The sequence below is a fragment of the Pempheris klunzingeri genome, chromosome 11, assembly GCF_042242105.1.
Source record: "Pempheris klunzingeri isolate RE-2024b chromosome 11, fPemKlu1.hap1, whole genome shotgun sequence".
Lineage (NCBI taxonomy): Eukaryota > Metazoa > Chordata > Actinopteri > Acropomatiformes > Pempheridae > Pempheris > Pempheris klunzingeri.
This window is the reverse complement of record NC_092022.1, coordinates 7,429,174-7,452,500: the sequence shown is the minus strand read 5'-3', so window position 1 is coordinate 7,452,500 and position 23,327 is coordinate 7,429,174. Positions and strand designations below refer to the sequence as shown.

Genomic DNA, 23,327 nt, shown 5'->3' with positions numbered 1-23,327 from the left:
AAATAGTCCTGACCTTGGCTATTTATGCAACTATTACACCGCTCAATTTTCAGTGCTGGCTAGTTGTTAAGACTACTCCCTTTGAATCTCCCAGGGAGATGAAACCAGATTTAGCAACCAAACCACTTCATTTTCTGTTTAACACCACTCCCTTTATTGCCACTTAATCTCAGTAAGACCACACATATTCATGAAACCCCAATTCCCAGGGTGGGAGAGCAGAGACCTATTTCCACTTTTCAGTGTTTCATTCCAATCTTTGCTCTCGTCGGCCACACAGATCTCTGAGACGACTCCCAGAGTAGTAGAATGGAAACATAGGAGAGACATATTTCTATTCATTCTCAGTCCTCTTGGTAGGCTCTCCTAAACCTTATATATTTTCTTAAATGAATGGAGAAAGAAATGTTAAGTCCTTTACATTCTCTCTTAAAGATGATGACTCCAGCGGGCTGCAGATAAATTTTACACTGGTTTGTCAGGAGTAAAGCTATCCAATACTAATTTAGAATAAAGAGGGAAAACAACATGTCGAATATATCAACGTGTGTGAAACCCAGATGCTCCTTTTTTGCACTGATTGAATAATTACAAGCAAATTCAGATTTATTGAAAAGCACTCTTAACACAAATGTATTTCTTTTTAGTTTATTACTGGTCTGGTTTTGTTTGGGTAGAGAAATGAGCCAGCGGGGGAAGAACGATACGATGATGTAAACTCTGTCCCTCACTGCAGTGACATGGTTTACATCATGTCTGCAGTGCCACAAAGCACTCGAGGACGTGATCAACAACTTTGAGAGGGATACGGGCCACACACAAATGCAAACGCAATACAACAGATTTATTATACTCATTCAAGCACAACGTAGCCTGCACGGGCACTTAAATGTTCAGGCATCAAAATCAGAATTGGACATTCACATACAACATGCAAATGCTGAAATATAAAGAAAACATGCACCATCTGACAATAATACACACCACGCATGTGCCCATTTTGAGCACAGACGTGCCAGACACTTGTTGTGCAGATATGAGTTTGACTTTGTTAACCTAAGAGCATGACAGCGGTGATCCCTTCCCCCTCAGCCGACATCCGTTTTGTCAGCTGCTGTTGTTACAGACAGGAAGAAGGAAACATTCGTGCCCTCCACTTCCTCTGGACCTCTGTGTAGTACTCAAACGACTTGATATTTGTTTCCTCAGTCGCCACTTCTTTTGTTCTCTCTCTTTTGTGTGTTTGAGTGTCTGGCCTTTTAACATTGTCCCCTTGAATCTATTTTTTAATCTTCATTTCCATTTCAGGCTTTCTGTCCCCATTGTCACTCCACATACACAGCGGCAGTTTATCAAATGCCTCATGAAGCAGTAGTAATTGATTTCTGTCTTTTGTTATTGTTGTTATAATTGGTATCTTCTTGTCTCTTCCGACTGAAAACTCACATTTCACATCATCATTACATTTTCATTTCGGCACCCAAGCATTTCTGATGTCTTACAAATCCTGACAAAGTTCCATTGACCCAAACGTGATGAAATCTGTTCTACAACATCAGCATGCTACTTTGGCTGTAATCCAAAAATCAGAGATAGGAGTCCTACGCAGGACGCCGTGGCTATCGCATTTCATCTAATAAAGCTATTTTCTTGGCCCTCATTACAAACATGTGGCATCAATATGTTTTTTTGTTTTACCCTGAAAATCAGCTTATCTGTATGTGGATGACAGTTACTGTTGCACAGTATGATTTGATTTATTTAAGGGCCCCTTCCCTGCTGCGTGTGTGTGTGTGTGTGTACAGTATGTGTGTGTAACATGTCTGCAAGAGGGAATGCTGTACCTTTGCAAAAATATCCCGCTATACCATGAAAATTCAACAAACATGATTGTTTGTCTGTACTGTCAGTACTCAAATTGAGAACTTATAGCACTTTGGCTCACATGTTCAAATAGTGTATGGGCACAACGAGTTCACGCTGTATCTCACTCTATGTACAGACACATTGCAAAACATTTGATACAACATATATTACACTATACCTGTTCACCTATTTCTTCACCTATTTCTTTGGTTTTAATCTGTTTGTGTGTATCTGTGCTTTTCAGACGGAGTGTGCCAACTTTGTTCGCCTCCTGCAGCCCTACAATCGCACCCACCTTCTGGCCTGTGGCACGGGTGCCTTCCAGCCCATGTGTGCCTTCATCAATGTGGGGCACAGAGGAGAGGTAAGCTGGGGTGAAGATAGGCGGTGTGTGTGTGTGTGTGTGTGTGTGTGAATACACAGCCCCAGCAAGCTGCAGGGGAGAACTGTGGGGGCCTTCAAGGGAGGGAGAATTTCTCATCACATCAGTAATACACAAAAACACATGCACGCACAGACAGAGAAACACACGTATACACCCACAAAAAAAATACACAAACACATAACTAAATGCAAAAATAACCCTGTGAGGAAAACCCTGTGATATACAGCTGGCCATGTTTTACTGTATGCACACTGAACCCCCGCACTCTGCCTCCGCTTCCTAAAGGAAATGTTTGTAAACTGTAAATTATATTCCCCTCTTATTCACTGTGTAGCCAGGGGTTTAATTGGAACTTGTTATGTGGTGAGGCTCTGGTTTCAAGGTATTTCTTAAATTCTCTCGATGCAATGCTAAAACACTGGCACACCCTGCCACAGGAGCACACAGCCCTGGCCCTGTTTAACCCCTGTGTGTAGCCATTACAAAGACTGTTCAAAATGGAGTCTTACTTTGACTTAAAGTTTGATTTTCCTACTGAGTCACTCAAAGTGTGAATAATGACAATTTCGGGGTTAAGGACGAAGTAGCAAAGCCAGCAAGTGAGACCAACACACACTCACACTCCTGCTCAAACACAGACTCACAAAATGCTGTACCAGAACCAAACACACTACCAACATGTCATTTAAATGGACAGATGTTTTACTACCATACAGCATCTAGACCTGACCCTGACTAACATTAAAGGCACAGACCACCCAACAACCTACATATATCAGTGCTGTACATATGAGATAGTAAGGAATCAATTGGTGGCCTGTAAGAAGGAAACCAGGCTCTTGGAGCAAATATAGTTGGTGCAAAGGTGTTTTTTCTTAGAAAAACACAGCTCAGACTAGCGCTGCTCTGTGCTCAGATCCCCAGGGTTCATGGTTAAGCCTCAGCAAGCAGCTCCGCCGTGGATCTTTCTGTGGGGGTACTCAGCCGCAGTTTTAGACCCTCTATACATCTTTTCAGCCGCACTGGCTGCCTCTCAACAGAGCCACTTAGCTCAGTGGGACCCTCTGCAGAGTCTTGCAGTTGGAGCCATTTGAAAGACAAGAATCAATGAATGGAGCTATTAAGACGGACTCATAGCTTGCTGTTTCGCGGCGGTCCTCCAGATTGTCGCCCGGTGTGCCACCCTGTCAGGCCCAGCAGGAGGGGGTCAAACTGGGCATGAAGAGAGAGGAAAGCTGGATGTTGGCAACTAGCTAAAGAGGGGAAATGAGACATTGGGGTGGGAGACTGCCAACCTTTTAGTGGGAAGGGTGTGTGTGGTGCACTGTGTGATTGGTGTGTATGTATAAAGTGCAGAAGGTGCATTGCAGCATTTTTCTCCCGAGTGGATTTACAGTAGATGCTCGACACAGTGTGTGTTCGCCTTAGTTCTCCATTTTCTGCCTCCCTCTAAATCTGTCATCCTCAGTGTGGTTTTTGGACTCTGGATTTTATGGCACATCATGAAAAACAGCACACCTCTTCCTCTGCTTGTGCTGAATAACTTTGAGCCTGGTAACAATATACTGTACAGTGGTCTGCATGCTTGAGAACAGGGAAAACAAAAACTGGAGATAGAAATACAAATACATCAGCAGAATCCTTGAAGGGTTGCACTGGGCTAAACAATAAAGTAGCTATGTTATGAAAAGTAGGTCACCTGCTCAAATCCTCAGACCAGCTGGGAGCACAGGAGTTGCACTTGGAACAATCATTTGTTGCCAACCAATCAAACCCTTTGTGTATTTGTTGTATTGCAGTGATTCATATGATTCAATGGTTTAATTTAAGGTTTGCAGTGCATTTCACTCACAAATGTCAGGAGGAAAAGACTAGACTGGCTGGCAAGCACAATACGAAGCAAATTTGCTTAGACATCCCATAATCTTCATAAATAAAGGAGTTTAAAGTGTGTAAAACCTTCCGTCGTTGACTGCATTATGATGGTGAAGGTAGCGCAGATCTCTTCACAAACATTGCTGCATTTGGTTTATGTACCTCAGGGATTGTGTGTATGTGCTTATCATAGAAAAATAGAGTTTGTATCTGTGGCCACTGCCCAGGTGTGTATGAAATGACTCCCAGGTTGTGTCAGCTGTATATGTGTTAAAATTCAGGCCACCTCAGCTGTCCCGACAGATGTTAAGATACCAGCTGCCCTCATTTGTGTGTGTGTGTGTGTGTGTAGGTGTGTGTGTGTCCCGCATCATTCAGACCAAAACCGCATCCCTCCAGCTAGTTGGAGCGTCTGTCTGGACGGACGACACCACAGGGAGCCTGTCCATTTATTTAACCAATCGTTAACTGGTGGAAAACACACACCCGTCTGTTTGTCTGACCCCTCGAAGGGACCAAGGCTGCGAGCCCCTGGACTGGACTCTGGGTGGGATGACCTTTGACCTTCTAGGTGTTTCATCTCAGTTAGGAACAGACATACACATACTCTTTCTGTCTCTCTCATGCCCATGCACCTTTCTCTCTCTCTGTCTTGACCTTGTGTTGACATCTGTCATACACATTTTACGCTAAACGTATGAATGTAGCAAGAAATCCAATGTGAATTAGGCTCATTTTACATCAGCCGTGCTGAAGTGAGGAAACAGACTCTCTTCCTGTCAAACAATGTTTGAAAATGTATTGGTACTGGACAAGCAGTTATTGTTCTTTTAGTGCCAGCTTATCATAACTACATTTCATGCTTTCATTGGAAAATGAAAAACAAAGAAATTCATTTAGCAATATTCTAGTATGACAATCAATTCATGTACATCTATAATGAAGAGTATGGCAGTGCTTTACAAATTCCTGGGAGGTCGTCAAGGACAGAGATCTTTCAGATAACATTTCAGAACCACCGAAACTGTTTTGAAATTGTTGTGCAATAAGATTTAATTTGTAGCTTCATAGTTTATTGACCAAATGTGTCACCATGTCTTTATTTTTGTTCTTTCTTTGGGTGTGAAAACAATGTTTTCATTAATTCTCAGCACATGGTGTTCGTCTTTATTCCTAAAACATATGAGACTATAATCTAAAACACACACACACACGCGCACACGCGTACACTCACACACACACACACACACACACACACACACACACACACACAAAACCACACACACACAACCACACACACAACTGGAGTCCCCATGGTGAGTGGCACAGCTCACTGTCATACATGTGAAAATAAACCACCACATTACAGTGACGACATACAGAGGACCACACACACACACACACACACACACACACGCACACACACACACACGCACACACACACACACACACACACACGCACACACAAACATACACAGTCAAACAAAACAAATGACACAAACTTGAACATATAAATATGTAGAGAAACAGACAGACACACACAAATATGATGAAAGACATACACATTCAAACATAAATAAACATATAGTGAAACAAATGTGTAGAAAGACACAAATTGTTCACACTCACACAAACACACCCAGGGAGGCAGATATTTACAGTTTGTGCACCAACAACAACTGACAGATTGAACACATTAGAGCACACAAATAGCCGACTGGCCTCCTCAGCGGAGCCATATTGTAGACTGAAGCAATTCAGGTGCTCCATTTTTCAGTAGAAGCCCACTTTAACTCCACAGTTCTGCTTTTTCTACTTAGAATGCAACTTGCTGAGTAGCTCACTTCCTCTCACCATGATGGCACATTTCCACTATGACCTCCGTAAGTGCAACACATGGGACGCTTTTTATGCCCAGTGGGGAAAAAAGCTCTTCAGCAGAGCCAATAGTGCGACATTAATATGGATGAAAAGTGGACTAAAGAGAATGAAAGCATAATAAAAAATTAATTGCTTATAAATCACCCTTTAATTTTTCCTCTGCCATGTTGCCTTTGGATAAAAGCCCCACAAGCTGGGAATGAATGAAGCCTCTTATTTTACTGCTCCTGCTCCTTTTTTTGTTCCATTTCTAGTCATTTTACTTGGCATTTCATATCAGTAATCATCACAATAACTCTTAATCTGCTCGTGTCCTGTAACGCTCTGTCTCCCGCTCTTTCTCCACTTAATCTCTGTCTTTTCTTTTTTGTCTTTCACTGAATTTTAATGGAGAAAGTGAAAAGCAAAGAATGATGAAATGAGAGAGCGAGGTTCCCATGCTGTCACTAGAGTGAGAGTTGAGTGGTGAGAGAGGAGTCCAGCCATTATTTGACAGTACAGTGAGGAAAAGGCCAAGTACAACAGTACTTCTAATAACGTCTATCGGTTGGCCAAATTGCTTTTAAGATGCTTGAAGTGACTCCAAACTATAGACTTTTGGACACTTGATATATTTTAAAACCAGAGCACTAGATTAAATGTGGAGCTGACTCTTATTCTGTGTTAAACTGTGAATAATGTAGCATCAGCCTCTACTTCATCAAAACATTAACCTGGAGGGAGGACAAGGGGAGGAAGATGGAGAAGATGAGAGGCTGAAAGGCGCCAGGAGTACAAAAGGTGGATATCTGTTTTGTTTAACTCAGCAGGACAGAGGAAGAGGAATAGGACAGGAATAGAATGCATTTGTCATGTCATGTTAGGTGTATTGTAGGTGTTGAATTATGGTTTATTTCAGCCTGTACCTCATCTGCTCTTTACCTCTGTTGGTTAATTCCCTATTTTTTGAATACCTTTTAAAACACAAACAAACTGAACTGGTTGAATCCAGCCAATCGGTCGTCTCAATAACAACAGTGAGAGAGCTGCTGAGGCAAAGCAAAGCAAGTCCTATGTTTAAATGCAACTTTGTTTATGTGGCCGCACTGCATCTGGTCCGTGCATCTGCAGGTTTTCTACAGTGGATTCTCCCTCTATGATTTATCATTGTTTCGTAACAGAGAGTCTGGAAAGAATCCTGAAGAAGATTTTGGATTCTTAAGAAGTAATATCAAAAACATCCATTACTGTTTAATAGCTGTTTTTAGTGTCTTTGGTGCTTTAAATCAAAAAATGAAATTTCAAGAATGAAAGGTTATACATGCTCATTATTTGTACTATCAGCACCCAAACTGAGAATTTATAGCACTTTGTTTCACATGTTTAAGTAATGCATTGGACGTCATAAATTCTCCTGGGCTCTGAGATAATCTGTGTGTTTGTGTTTTCCAGTTGGAATATGCCAACTGTGTGTCAACATAGTGTTACACGAGCACAAGCCAGGTAAAAGTAAATCTATTAAAATAAAAGGTTTAAATGTCACCTTTTCACTTGTAAAAGAAAAAAACGCTATTCTATCTTTTCAAATTTACTGTGTCATTTTAAACTGATTTAAGGTCGAGATTTAAGCCAATGGTTGTTTTGATTTTGGAAAAGGGTAAAGTTGTGCATGTATGTGTCTCAGTAGTCACTTGTCTCAATGGTTTTGCAGTGGGGGTCCTGGTGTGTTTTGGTTGGCACAGCTGAGTACAAAGTGGCCTGAATGTCTGTCTCTCTGTATCACAGCACTTGTGTGTATTTATCTTGGCAGAGTTTGTCCAAAGTGACTCTGACAGTCTAATCAGCTGCACAGGCAGCCGCACCATTCCTCTGGATCATAATGAGATAACACAGACACACTCATGCACACACACACACACACACACACACACACACACACACACAACCCCTAAACTGCACAGTGTCTTGCACATTTAAGATGGTGAGCAATGGGGCACAGAAGTGGACAAACACAAATAGACGCTTACAGTGTGTCAGTCGACCCAGATCAAACACACACACACACACACACACACACACACACACACACACACACAGATGAGAAATGCAGAGATGCAATGACGTTAACTTCAGTAACAAGAGAGGGAAGAGGTGCTGAAAGAATAAGGATGACTAATGAGTGAGCTGAAAGTGCTCGAATCCCAAAGACAGAGGGGTTGAGGTTGAGCAAAAAACAGATGGAAATAAGCAGGAATTCAAGATAAAGGAGAGAGAGAGAGAGAGAGAGAGAGAGAGAGAGAGACAGAGAGAGAATGAAAGCAATGAGTTTCAGAGAAGAAAAGAGAGAAAAGGTTTACCGAATGACGAAATGAAGAAACAACACATTCACAAAACATTATATATCAATACATGGACATATCCATTGTTTAAAGAAATGTGTCTGCACAAGAGCCATCATTTTCTGCTGGCAAGTGATTTGTCAGCAAGTGCAAATTGTCTTCAAATCTGCACTTCTTCCAATTTTGGAACAAAAAAAGAAAGTACATGTGGAACAACTTTAAAATGAATGAATAAATAATCATACCATGTATAGAGTGAAGTGAAAATGACCAAACATATCCTCACTGGAGGAATGAAGGTTCAGGAAAGCTTCAGAGTACTTTTAAAATATCTCTCATCATCTCAAATTTAATGAAGTCTGAGTGGGTGTATAAGCTTTGTTTGTGCTGGTGGATTGCACATGTTCACTTTGACAGCTGTAAAACTCACTCAAACCTTTTTATCAACATTCAAAAAGTGACATGTGAATCAAATAAGAGATGAACTGTCTCTCCGTATTTCCTGAGCCCTTTTAGTTATGCCATTGTATATATAATTTTTTGGTTGGTTTCTGACAGTTACAATTTGCTGTGTTCATGTTACTCAGCACGTATCATTGCACAAGTGAGTATGTGTTGGTGCACGTACAAAACTTAGTGTGTGCATGGGCGTGCGTACTGTCCACTGTGTCTCAGTATTTTTATCCCGCTAACTTCAATGTCATCATCTCCCCTGTGATCTCCCAGTAACAATACTCCATTGTCTATCAGAGGAACAGAGACTCATGCACACAGAGTTCACTGTAAGGACACTTAAATCATCTATATGGAATCAAACAGGAGGTCTTACTGGAGGTGCTGTCGCCTTCTATTCCCTTTATATCCTGGAAAGTCGTCTACGCTTGGACTCACATTGATCACACCCAGGCTGCTCTGGCAGAGACAGCCTGGTACCCTGATGTCGCTGAACTGGGAGTGGAGAGGCTAAAAACAAAAGGCCTTTTGTCCACAGTGACCCCGTTTTGACCCGAGAAATGACACAATCCAAGGATGTGGCCAGCGTTTGTCAGGTGAACTTGACTAACTGTTGAATGAGGAAGAAAGAACCGATCTGTTATTTTAATTGCTTCCTTACTGATTCACTGCTGGAATCGAAAAATAGAAATTGACGGCAGTCTGATGTAAGATGGTCGATCCATTAAATCGGAGACATTCATTGCTAATTTTCTTTTTTTTGTAATTTTCCCTTTTAGTGACTCAATTTTCTGCTTTGATTGTTTCATGCTGACAACTCAGTTCTTATATTTTTCCAAACAGTCTGAAAACATAAATCACATAATTTCCTGTGCAGCAGAATATTTTTTCCAGAAAGAAACACACCTGTGGCTTCTCATAGCAAATGAAAAAGGTTTCATGAATATTGTATTGGTTTGGTCAACCATATCATTTCACAAGATAGAGTGGGAACATTTTTTACATGTAAATGTCACGTTAAGACTTCATGTATTTACTTGGTCAGTTACTGCACACTGTGTGTTGAGTGAGTTTTATGACCCTGAGAGCAATGAAACCTGTTCTCATATGATTTGTGGAAAATTCTTTTTCCGTTGATAAAGTTTTGATTTTAAGTGTAGTTTTTATTTGATAACTGCATTATGCAATCTGTTTTCCTTTGTTACCCTGCTGGCTCCTGGATATACAGTGCAGCTCTCAGGGTTGGGAACCGAGTGGGAAACTTGTCTGAACTCTGGCAGCTACACTGATCCTGCATTTCCTTGTTTCTCAGACAGCATCTTAGCTCTCAGACAGATCCAGAGTTCAGTGGAAGGACAAATAAATCTGAAAAGCAAGTGAAAACAGCTCCTGACCCCTTTTTTGTGTGAGCAATGTGACAGAAAAGCAGAAGACTGGCCTTTCAATTACTGAAATAAACCCATTATAAAAGGTCTGGGTTGGTCCACTGTGCGGCCATAACCAACTTTTCTTGAGTGAGATAATTACTGTCAGGCGCTCCAGTGGGCTGACCCTTTTCCTGAAGTACAAGTGAAACGATTTTCCTCATGGAAGGATTTATGAAGACAACATAATCCAGTTACTCAGTTAAAGTCCATAGTCTGAAGCACATTAAACAAATTGGTGTTTGTGGTGTTACAGACCTCCAGCTAAAATGAATGACCTCTAACCCTCCGTGTGTCTTTTTCCTCCCCAGCATGTGTTCACAATGGACCCTACGAATGTGGAGAATGGACGAGGGAAGGTCCCACATGATCCCAGCTTCCCATTTGCTAGCACCTTCAGTGGTATGTCCCATGTCGTTTTCTTATATTTCCAAACAATCACTCAAGTGTTTCATGGAGCTAATATGGCCCAGGAACTACTTTTTATGGGGATTTATGGGGATTTAGCTTACATTGCTAACATTTTATTAAAACCGATCTTAAAACACTTGCTCAGTGCTCAGATAGCTGAATGGTTACGTTGCATTCCACAAAAGTGCAATGTTTGCGTTTCGATTCAGGCTGAGGACCTTTGTTGCATGCCATACCCCTCTTCTCTTATCTTCTGTCTGCCTCTTCGGTCTTTAATAACAATTAAAGCTGCAAGCAGCATTGGAGGGCCCTCGCACCTCCGTGCACCTCGTGGCGTGCGGCGGCTCTGTCCTGTTGCTGGACTCCGACCCTTCCACGCGATAAAACAGGGATTTTGCAGAACAGAACATCAGTGCTACTTCAGTGTTACTTCGATGCTTTTAATGGTTAGTTTGGATCCAAAGAAATATTTATATAGCACACAACAACACAAACATACTAACCGAATGAGGCAGCAGCAGAGCAGCAGCTTCCTGTGTTCTGTGTGGTAAAATCCCTGTTTTAGTGAATGTAGTCTGGTGTGTGTGCAGAGAGCGATATAACGGCTGTTTGTGGTTAAACCAAAAGGATCTTCCAGGTCTCTCTCTGTAGGGATCCTTTCCATGATGCTGTCACACACTTAGAATAACACTCTGAGCCTGTCAGTGGCTCAAACAAGCACTTTTAGTGGACCTACTGTGATCAGGTGCAGTTGGCAGTCGACTGAGGCAAACTGGACCAATTTTTTTTTTTTTTTAAAGTTCCACTTTAATGTCTGACTGAGCTGCAGTGAAACGAGGAAAGCTTCAGTGTGACTGCAGGATTAGTTGGTTCTGTCATGAGGAAACCAGCTGGAGGTTCCTGCAGGGAGACTCTGACCCATGTGACGACGTGACACCTCATCGCTTCACACCGTCGCATACTAAGAACAGAGGATGGACCGCATGTGTCGTACATCCTGATCACACACCTGAACACAACACAAGCTGATTTGTAACACTGTAGTAGGAAATATTACATTATAATTCTGGTTGAAATCGCCTCCACAAAGACGGCTGGCCGGTGACTTGGGCCTCTCCCAGTGGGGCGACCTCGTCAGTGACTTGGCCCCCCCCCCGTGGGGCAACCTCATCAGGGACCTGGGCCTCTTCAAGTGGGAAAACCTCCTTGTTGACTTGGGCCTCCTCCTTTGGGGCGACCTCTTCGGTGACTTGGGCCTCCTCCTTTGGGGCGACCTCCTTGTTGACTTGGGTCACCTCCAGTGGGGCGACCTCTTCAGTGACTTGGGCCTCCTCCTTTGGGGCGACCTCTTCGGTGACTTGGGCCTCCTCCTTTGGGGCGACCTCTTCGGTGACTTGGGTCTCCTCCAGTGGGGCGACCTCTTTGGTGACTTGGGCCTCCTCCAGTGGGGCGACCTCCTTGGTAACTTGGGCCTCCTCCTTTGGGGCGACCTCCTCGGTGACTTGGGCCTCCTCCAGTGGAGCGACCTGGGGCTCCTCCAGAAGGGCCTCCTCCTCTGCGACAGAAGTGTTCTGTGGTGCATGGAGGTCAGTTGTGATCAAGTTGTTTACCTCTGAAATGGGGGTTTTTCCAATCTGCTCACACACCTGGAGCATCATTGGGTTTTTGTAGGTATCAACTTGTTTCTGCAGTTCATGCGTCTTCAGTTTGAAGACCAACAGAGAGTCTCTTTCGCCTTTCAGCCTTTCTTCCAGGCTCAGGACTTTGGTGACTCTCTCATTAAACTCAAGCCTGAGTTCCTCCAGTTCTTTTTTCAGGAGGTCAGCTCTCTGCCTTTCAGCCTGGACTTGATCTGTGAGATCTTTGATCAGGTCGTCTTTGTTGTTGTTCGACCCGTCCAGGGGCTCGGCTGCGAGGGCTGTGGAGGAGAGACTCTTGATTTCCTGTTTGAGCCTCACCACCTCCTTGTCTAGATCGAACCTCAAGCTCTGCTGCTGCTTCAGTTTCCACTCTGCTTCTTCACGCATGTACTTCTCATTGTAAGAAGTTTGCTGCTCCCTACGTCTCAAACCTCTTTCATAGTGAAGGTCGGTTAGGGCTTTCTGCAGATGCTGGTGCAGAGGTGGATTCCTCCCCCAGTAGTATGGAGATGACTGGCCACCCTGGTGGTATTGAGATGGCTGGCCACCCTGGTGGTTCTGAGATGACTGGCCACCCTGGTGGTTTTGAGATGACTGGCCACCCTGGTGGTTTTGAGGTGGCTGGTCACCCTGGTGGTTTTGAGATGGCTGGCCACCCTGGTGGTTTTGAGATGACTGGCCACCCCGGTGGTTTTGAGATGACTGGCCACCCTGGTGGTTTTGAGATGACCGGGAATCCCAGTAGTACTGAGATGACTGGCCACCCCGGTGGTTTTGAGGTCGGCCGCCACCCCGGTGGCTTTGAGGTGGCTGGTCACCCTGGTGGTTTTGAGATGGCTGGCCACCCTGGTGGTTTTGAGATGACTGGCCACCCCGGTGGTTTCGAGATGACCGGGAATCCCAGTAGTACTGAGATGACTGGCCACCCCGGTGGTTTTGAGGTCGGCCGCCACCCCGGTGGTTTTGAGGTGGCTGGCCATCCCCGTTGATTTGAGGTTGCTGGCCATCCCCGTTGTTTTGAGGTGGCTGCTCCCTCTGGGTGTTTTCATGAGGCTCTCTTGCATCCATCGGAGCAGGAGAGACCTCATTAGACTCCCAATTCATATTTTCGACAGCGCTGCTGCCATCATCAGGTAGTGTAGCTAGTAACTCCTGTTTTTCGTCCTCCAACTCCATGATCTCTCCCCAGGTGAGACCCGCAGGCAGCATTGCCTCGACTGGACTGCTGTTGGCTTTCATTGATCTTCTTGATGGAACCAATTGCAGTTGTAACGGGGTTTCAATGGTTGTTGAAGTGTTCTTCGAACGGTGGTGTGTCTCGGATGTGTGGTGAACGTGTATCTCTCTCTGTCTATCTCCCTCGGCTCAGTTTGGGTTCCGTCTCTATTTATACCGTCTCAACATTCTGGAAGCCTCTGAGGTCATCAGTGACACCCTCAGCCAACATTCTGGTTACTTACAAACTTGTTTTTGTTTGAAAAATAGTTTTTCCAGTATTGTTCCTCACATAGAAATATCTCAAGACAAGATATCTCAAGATATCACATACATTATGAATGTGAAAAATTTTCAACATTCCCATTTCTTCAGCCGACTTCTAGCCCTCACAGCTCCTTCATGCTTTTAGCTAGAAACTCCATTGAAGCTTTAAAACGTTCATCATCTCTCCCTCTTTCAGCACATACCTCTACCTCCTTTGTGCCATTCACCACTTCATCACAGTCTTCTTTTAAAAAATTTTTAAACTTTTTCTCATTTTACATGAGTGTGTATGTGGCTAGAGTGGGTGACGTCATCGCTAGACTGTGGAGGAGCGGAAAAATCACATGAAACTTTTGTCTTTAACTCGCTGGTTTGGCTGAACCGTTTCACCCACAGTCACAGTTTATCACTCAAAATGTAGCTTAAGTCTTTGGACACGCAGTCATGTGACTCACAACACACAGAAACGCATGCAGCGCGTCCCACGAGCCTCGGAGCGACGGGAGCACCGACCAAACGCCTCATTGACTGCCATGTTAAAATGACAGAGGAGGGAGAGAGAAACATTTCTCTTGCGCTCATTTCACCAGATAGAGACCTTAGATTACATCTACGTGTTCAGGAGACTCTCTTATGTCCACTGGTCTGCACTTTATGGCTGTGACATGGACCGTTTTCAGTAAACCTGCATTTTCAGGGCAATGCAATAAAAATAAAAAAAATCAGAGCATTACGTAATTTTTCACCACGACTGAATTTTCTGCAAACTTTCATGAGTTTTCGTGCATGTTTAGGCCCCCAAAATGCAATTCATTGGGGAAAAGGAGGAGGAGAAGAAGAAGAAGAATAAGGAGAAGAATTCCTTGCATTTCAACTATGTTTTCGGCCCCCTGGTTGCTTGCATTTCATATGTTTTTTCAGCCCCTTCGTGCTTGGGGCCTATGGGGTCCGTACACCTCTTGGTTCTTGGGTACTGGCACGTTTCCTCCCTTGCACGTTTTTCCTACTCGCATTTCTATAGGGTCCTCGCACCGCTTGGTGCTTGGGCCCTAATTAAATCTGCAAGCAGCGTTGGAGGGCCCTCGCACCTCCATGCACGTCGGGGCATGCGGCGGCTCTGTCCTGTGCCGGACTCTGACCCTTCCACGTGGCTCAAAATGTTCATGTATGTCGGGCAGTGCGTGAAGGAGTTACACGTCACTTCCTGTTCCCATGTGGCGCCAGACAACAGCCACTAATCACGTCCTATATTCCAGTTTATGAAGTGTTGACTACACTGTGAAAATGTTGTGCAAATCAAATGATCATTGCCATAGATGTGTTACTTCCTGTTGCCACCAGGTGGCGCAATGACTGTGGTCACTAATTGGCATCTATATGTCTTCAGGTTGGGACTCTTATTAAGCGTGATAAGTTTGAAAGAGATTGGATAATGTACGCTGAAGTTATAGCAGAGCCGGACAGTCATCAAACTGTATAAATTTGGTGAAGATAGGACCTTGTACAGTGGAGTTACAGCACTTTTAATGCTCATGGTGAAGGAAAATGTATTATCGAAATCGCCTGGTCGTCACGGCAACAGCTTTTGACGGAGACTCACGGTGTTCGCTCCAGACCAACATCAACATCTTTAGGCTTCCCTGACAAAATTTGAAGTGGATCTGATCAACTGGCTGGTCTTGAGCCATCATAATGTAAAACATAGCATTTCCTGTCACCACCAGGTGGCGCTGTGACTGTGAATGAATATTGACATGTTGATGTCTTCAGGGCGGGACTCTCATCAGACATGTCAAGTTTGGTGCTGATTGGATCATGTACAGTCAAGTTATTAAAAACTTCCTGTTTCATGGCGAGTCATGGTGAGACACTGAACTTTGACAGCTCGTCACGCCCAAACCGTTAAAGTTTTGTAGAGACCTTTAATAACTTTTCATCGTTGATGCCTTCTCTACCAGCTGACCAAGTTTGAAGTCGATCGCTGGAACCCCCTCGGACTAGTTCGTTCATTTACGTCCCCTGTAAATCGCCCAAAATGCATGAAAAATCCAATATGGCCGACTTCCTGTTGGGTTTAGATCATTGCTCCAAGAGACTTTTTTGTTCGTCTTGAAGAGATATATGAACCCTCCGAATTTCGTACATGTACATAAAACGCAGTTCCGGGGCTGAGTTTAGGTGGCGCTACAGAGCCATTTTGTCACACCCATTTGCGAAACCTATGAAATACGTAATTTTTTACCACGACTGAATTTTCTGCAAACTTTCATGACTTTTCGTGCATGTTTAGGCCCCCAAAAATGCAATTCATTTGCCTAAAAAAGAAGAAGAAGAAGAATTCCTTGCATTTCAACTATGTTTTTGGCCCCCTGGTCTCCTGGTTTTTTTCATATCATGTATTTTTTCGAGGCCTACCTGCTCGAGGCCTATGAGGTCCGTACACCTCTTGGTTCTTGGGTACTGGCCCGTTTCCTTCCTTGCACATTTTTCCCCCACGCAGTTTCAATAGGGTCCTCGCACCGCTTGGTGCTCGGGCCCTAAATATCAGTTCCACAAGTTGACCCGCAGTCACAAAGCTGTCAAATTAACATCCTCCTTTTTGTAGCTTGGTATTCTTTATCTGTCACATTCAACTATTTAAAATGCCAAACACAGATAGTCTTTTTCTTTCAACTCTCTGCACACATGTCACAGATCGCGCACATGTTTTGAAATCATAATGACCTTAAGAGCAGCAACTAGGGAAGCCATTTTTGGCTCTGACATGTAACCACACACACACACACTCACACACTCTGGAGCTTAGCTAATGAGGTTCATGGTTCTGGGCGTTTCTTTCTGAATGTCATTAGATATTTAGTTTGTGAAATAATGTTGATTTATACCAGTGACAGACAATCCTGGGGGCCACTGAGTGTGGAAGTGTGTGTGTGTGTGTGTGTGTGTGTGTGTGTTTATAACCCTCCATCCCACCTTCCTCTGCAGCTGGATGCTTTCAGCTTTAGATTTTATCCCACGATGCTTCAAATATGGCAGGAAAACACTGAATTAGAGCCAAATACTTGACTAATACACTGTATGACGGCAGACATACAGTGGACACATTGGTACAGAACAATACACACAAAGCTGTCGAGGATTTCCTTTAGGCCTGCAGAAGGTCATTGTCGAAAAGACAGATTCACAGAGGATGGTGATTTGCTTACAGTTTGTTCACCTTCGTCAGTTTAAATGTCACTTTCAACATAGCAAAAGTGGAAAGCACTGATTCAGCAGAGCTGTTGGCCTCCTCAAGGTCAGCAGAGTTGTGTAAGATGACCAGGTAGATAGAGTTTCAGCTCCAGTTGCAGGACTGTCCCTGAGTCTCTCTAAATACCATATTCTGGATTTCTATTCTGTCTGTGACCGTGAGCACTGACCTCTCTTTGGATTTTCCCCATCAGCGATCAATGATGTGCAAAAAGCAAAAAGGTACTTATTGGCCCTTGCTGTGTACCAACATTTCCATTCTCATTCTTCGTCCAATGTAAAGTTTAACAGCCTTGACAGTAATCTTTAAAATAAGAAACAAATAATGTGAGAACTACAAAAATACAGACACTGGCACACACACTGTATAGCTCTTGATCAACTTATTATAGCACATGATGGAAAAATAAAGAGAAACAGAGATGCCAAACAGTAAAAGATGATGAAAGTTCTATTTCTCAGTTATCAACCTAATAATGTTTTCCCCTCTTCAATTTCAGTGTCTTTTCCCAAAAAACACAAAGTTTAACAACAAGCCCTGTCATCATTGATTTCTGCGTCTACATGTGTCTGTTTATTTTAGCTTGTGTGAACATGACTTTAAACTGAAAGCATGCGTGTTTGAATGGTAAAGACGGGCGTGTGTGTGTGTTTTAATACCATTATAGCAGCCAAATAAGATAAAAAGAGTTAATCTACACCCTTGAGATTGCTGAAACAGTCTGTGGTCAAATTCCATGTCTACATTCACTCTGCTGGGAAAAATTAAAAACAGTTGTGTTTTTAAAAGCAAATAGGCTTATTCTGAAAAGCTATCTCTCACAGTTAATTATCTGACAGTTATAGCAGTGATTTCTGTCCTAAACTGTTTTCAAGTTAGTTGAGCTTCTGCCTCGTCTATTGACAGATAGACACTTTGGCTGCTAAATGTTTTCCGTGGTTCATATACTAGAGGTGCAGGAAAGATCTTATTTCTATTTGCAGGAAAATCAATTTTCTGAGTTGTTGAAATTTAAAGTGAGTCCATGCCTATGGTCTCAGTCTCAGTGGAGGATGTACTGTGCAGAGTGTGCGTGAGTTTGGGTTTTAGATTACGCTCCCAGTGTGTTTTTTTTATTGGATTAGTTCGATTTCCCCTTTCCTTCCCTTCCCCTGCCTCTTTTTCCTGAGCCACAATTTCTTTTTTCTCTCTGTCACCCATGATTTCCTTATTGGTCTTCTGTACCAAACTCTTTTTTATTTCCCCTCATCTTTCTTCCCTTATTGGTGGTGTTTCTTTTCTCAAATCCTCCCCACTTTGTTTTTCACTCTTTGCCTCCTCACTATCCACTGTCTGTCCTCTTATATGTTCTTGTCTGCCTCTTAACTCATTCCCTCTCTTCCACCACCTCTGACCCTGCCTCTCTGTAGGTGGGGAGTTGTACACAGGACTGACGGCAGATTTCCTAGGTAGAGACTCTGTGATCTTCAGGAGTATGGGAGGTCGCTCCACCATGAGGACAGAGACTGACCAGAAACTTCTCCATGGTAATGCTTCACCGTTTTATTAACCTGTTACAGACAATGTAAAAATAAGATGATGATCAGGAAACTATACATATATATATATATATATGAGCATCAGTGCCCTCTAGGATGGGTGGGTTCCAGCAACAAGCAAGCAAATAGCTTAAATTATGTTACATGTGTGATGTAAGTTGTGGTAACACTCTGAAATGGTTCCAGTTTGTTCAGGCACCAAAACTACTTGGTTAGGTTTAAGAAAAGATCACGGTTTAGGTTGAAATAAGCAAACTAGTCATGGATATAAGCTTATGACATAAGTTACGTGCAAAGTTACATTAGTTTACATAAGTTTCTGTGTTAAAATAACTCAACACTAACTTTTGGTTTTGGAGGGGACATAAACACCTCCTGACTTTCACCAAAGAAACTACTGTTGTCCTTTTCAGAAGGAGTATGGCAGCAACCGTTGCATTTGGTGTTATGTGTTACCAGGTTCAGTGATTTACTGCGTAACAGAACAAAATCTCTTCAAAGTTTCTTGGGTGAAAGGAGTAATGATGATAATGGCAATAGTTTATCCTTTTCTGTGCACATCGAACAGTGCCATGTGGGGAAGTGAGGGATACCATAATGTTTTTGTCTCACATAGTAACAGTCTATAGGAAATAGTTACATTTTAGAGCCACTATCAGAAATCTGCCAATGTAAAAATCTCTCCATTTTTACATCTTCCTCTGCAGACCCCAAGTTCATCGCTGCCCACCTCATCCCAGACAATGACGACAGAGACAACGACAAAGTGTACTTCTTCTTCACTGAGAAGACCATGGAGGCCGGGGACAGGGAGGGCGCTATACACACACATATTGGACGAGTTTGTGCGGTGAGAAACGGATGCACACGGAAAAATTTTGAGATTATCTGTTGGCGGGTAGGGATGAGTGAAGCCAGGTAGGCAGGTGAGCTCCACAGTGCACCTCCTGCTGTGTCTCAGGAATGAGACAGCAGGTTTATTTCGTTTGAGGAGGAGGATGTGCAGTTATAAGTCTGGGAGTTCTTTTGGTCTGTTTTCTGGAAGACCTGTTATGGGTATCAATGATGTATAGACACACACTCCCACTGAAGTCCACTGGAAGAGGGTTATATGAGGTTATATGAGAACACAAATATGGAGAAAAGAAAAGAAAAAGTGAACTAGAAAGTGACAGTAATTTGATTTAGGGTCTTTTTCTACAAGGTCACATACAAATATTTACAGGATTTACTTCCCAGGACAAGAGGTAGTAGTTTTACGGGTTTATTCTTCTACTGTGACAGTTCTCAACCCCCTCGTGGAAAAGGAAAATGCATTTTGGGGCAATCAAATATTTACATTTCCCTACAGGGCTGTGAAAGCATCATGATATCTAGAACCATATGAATCATATCTCCTTCCAAAGCACACACAGCTGTCAAATTGGCCAACTGTGATCCCCATCTGCTCTGCATGCTCTATCACATTCTTTCACGCTTTGATTTGTCTTATAAAACCATATGCGGGCTGTGCGCACCATATACAAATACAGGTCTGTGTAGAGGAATACACACACTCAAAGACACAGCTGCAGGACTTCCATAGAGACTGTTCAGCTATGCCAGAAAGTTTGGACAAACCTCTCCCACCTAAACCCTCAAATTCTAACTTTCTTTGCCTTCCATATCTCCATCTCTGCAACTCCTCTGTCGCTCAATCTGTCGCTCTCCCTACACACATGTATTTCCTCTCCAGCCCTGTTTTTCACCCTCAGGCAAATTTAAATAGTTGTCATCACTTCCCCTGTGGTGCTTCTTGCCAAGAAGCCAATTATCGCCGCTGATCCTCATCACACACACACACACACACACACACACACACACAGCATGCTGTCATGCATATGCGGTATGCACACACTTACACATAGAATTTGGTTTCTTTGATTTGGATGAAAAAGGGACCGTGAAGGACGGACATACATACCTACACTACGTCAATAACTGCAAAAGAGGAGTGTGCTCACATTCTCAAGGGATTCAAATGAGGGAAGTTTTAGATTTTTGACTTCAGCCTGGTTTTCATCAGTGAAATACATAATCAGATGGATGAGGTCATGTGACTTCTACTGTTGCTTCTAGAAAAACCTCCCTGATTGCCTTGTCTGTAGGTTGAAATTCATTATCTTGCTGCATTGTCCCTAAATTAGGAGAGAAAATGGACATAAAGGGCTACAGGCCCTACACCATTTCACCCACTTCAAACACCCTTAAATCTGCTTTAGCATCAGTGATTGTTAGAATCTAAATCTGGTTTGCTCGAGTGCATAGCCAAAGCAATGAAAATGTGTATTTGAAAATTAATATGCAGCTGTGTTTTATGGATTGCTTGTACTGCTTTCTTTTCTGCCAGAATGATGTTGGAGGACAGAGAGTTCTGGTAAACAAGTGGAGTACGTTCATCAAAGCCAGACTGGTCTGCTCGGTACCAGGACCTCACGGCATTGACACGCACTTCAACCAGCTGGGTCAGATACACACAAAACACACACAAAATGCAAAGGAGCACAAATTCACAAACTGTATTCAAACACATACTAAATGGCATTGTCCGTTTACATGAAACAGAGGATGTTTTCCTACTGAGGACCAAGGATGAGAGGAACCCAGATGTCTATGCGATCTTCAGCACCATCAGGTGATTAGAGGCGTCTCTACGACTGTGATGTTGTTTCATTTTTCTTGCAAATGTAACTGAATCTGCCCACAAATATTTAATCTAGATAATAAAAAAATATGTGGACATGTTCAACTGTAGGTCTCCCCTCTGTCCTCCACAGTAATGTGTTCCAGGGTTTTGCCGTGTGTGTTTACCGTATGGCTGACATCAGAGAAGCCTTCAACGGACCTTTCGCTCACAAAGAAGGGCCCGACTACCAGTGGGGAGCCTATGAAGGCAGGGTCCCTTATCCAAGACCAGGCGTGGTGAGTGATTATTCACCAAGTATATCACCTTAACCCGAGATTTACTCATATTTTTTTAGTTTCCCAACCTTAACTGGTACCTGTACCATACTGCATTTACCATTTACCGCACCCTTCATATGTAGTCAAAATGCCAATTTTGTTGTTGAAAAACTTACATTTCTTACTTACATTTGTTGGATTAACTATAAGAGATCTCATGGTCATTTTAGAACACAAATGAATCAACACCTGTCTAAAACAGTTACAAGAGAAGCTGAATATTATAACCTTCATAATGGTTGGTTTTATTGCAATACATATTTTGCTAATCTAATACAGTTGTGTAAAGATGTAATTCTTAGGAAAAGCAGTTGCTCAGGCCTGCTGTGTGTGCTGGGACAGAGTATAAATGTGATTTAAAAAAGATAAAAAATGAAGTGTAGAAAGTTTCCATATCGGTAAAGTAAACTACTGTATGCGGTAGTGCAGCTGTGGTTACTTTATACACTACAGACCATTCTCCTGGTTTACATCCTGACCCTCAGTGGAGCCCTGTCATGTTCTCAAATCCAAATCACTGTAATGCAGACTTGTTATACACACAAACACACGCGTGTAGGCAACACACATATGCACAATCACGTTTCCGCGTGTCATTCCACCTCATTACCAGAGTGAAGGAGAGTGGATGGAGGCAGAAGGAATAAGAATAATGTGAGAACACAGCAGACACCTCTGTGGTTTCACTCCACTGACTCTCTGATTAACAGGAATGTTTTGGCCCGAAACTGAGAGGGTAAAAGAGAAAGAGAGAGACAGAGAGAGGGAAGGAGAAAATGGAAGAGGAGAGAAGACAGGAAAAAAAGGTGAAGATTCAGGGTAGCTGATGACGAGGCACAGATGGGAAGAGGAGAGGAGAGGAGAGAGAGCTTCTTTTCCTTGAAATATTCACCAAAACTCATTTGATAAAAAAATGTCTGTCTAACTCACATGGATGTTTAACTTGAGCTAAAACATTCACCCTAATCTCTTGCAAAACAATTAAAACCCAATGATGACAGTCAGTGATGACCTAGATTTTTCTATCTCACTTGCATCAGACAGAATATTCAAGTCTCCATTTATTTTCCTGGATTTTTTATTGCAAAAGATTTAAGCTTTATATTGTCTAATATCCATCATGTCTCCTTATTCACCTGTCAAAACTCACTCAGGAAAACAAAAGTTAAGTTTCACCCTCTGAAAGAGTTCATTTTAGGGGGATTTGGTGGATTTATCCTCCCTAGATATTTATCTTGGACTGCACATTGTTTAAATTTGTGTCAGAATTCATTCTGCAATATAGGAAATGATGGGATAGTCTTTATTGCAGATTTACCAGAGCTTTAGTGGTAATCCTACCAGGTCCTTGGCATTAAATTTCATTAGTATCTTAACTTTGTAATGTATTTGTCTGCCTGTCTCTATCATCCACACTGACATCCATTTTCATTATAAAAGCCTGATGTTTGATACTTGAATATGGAGCTTTTAGATTTCTACCACACATATTTTCTCCTTGATGAAGCGTACAGAATTTAATTTACCTGGGAGTTTCTCTTGGATTGATTTCTGACAGTAAAATCATGTACATGACCTGTTTTAAATCAACCACACTTTAATATGAAATACCATGATCATCACAGCATCGTCTGGATATTTTTCTGTCCTGAGTTCACTGACTTTAGCCCGCCTCAAAGGCTTCTGCGAACTTATGAATATACCCAATTAACTTCAAATCTAGATTTCTAGACATGTTTTTACGATGGATAGTATGTCATCATCTGCAAAATATGTCAAACATTCAACTTAAACTCCATAA

General features: G+C 42.7%; 1 protein-coding gene across 1 annotated transcript in view; it reads left to right on the top strand.

Annotated features, from left to right (window-relative positions):
* sema3bl (sema domain, immunoglobulin domain (Ig), short basic domain, secreted, (semaphorin) 3bl) overlaps nucleotides 1–23,327 on the top strand; it is a 63,005-nt gene that overhangs the window by 29,604 nt on the left and 10,074 nt on the right. Inside the window, exons 4-10 of the mRNA XM_070839046.1 lie at nucleotides 2,111–2,230; nucleotides 10,514–10,604; nucleotides 18,395–18,511; nucleotides 19,231–19,373; nucleotides 20,913–21,027; nucleotides 21,128–21,197; nucleotides 21,340–21,484. Coding sequence (XP_070695147.1) covers nucleotides 2,111–2,230; nucleotides 10,514–10,604; nucleotides 18,395–18,511; nucleotides 19,231–19,373; nucleotides 20,913–21,027; nucleotides 21,128–21,197; nucleotides 21,340–21,484 — 801 coding nt within the window. The remainder of the gene's footprint in view (nucleotides 1–2,110; nucleotides 2,231–10,513; nucleotides 10,605–18,394; nucleotides 18,512–19,230; nucleotides 19,374–20,912; nucleotides 21,028–21,127; nucleotides 21,198–21,339; nucleotides 21,485–23,327) is intronic.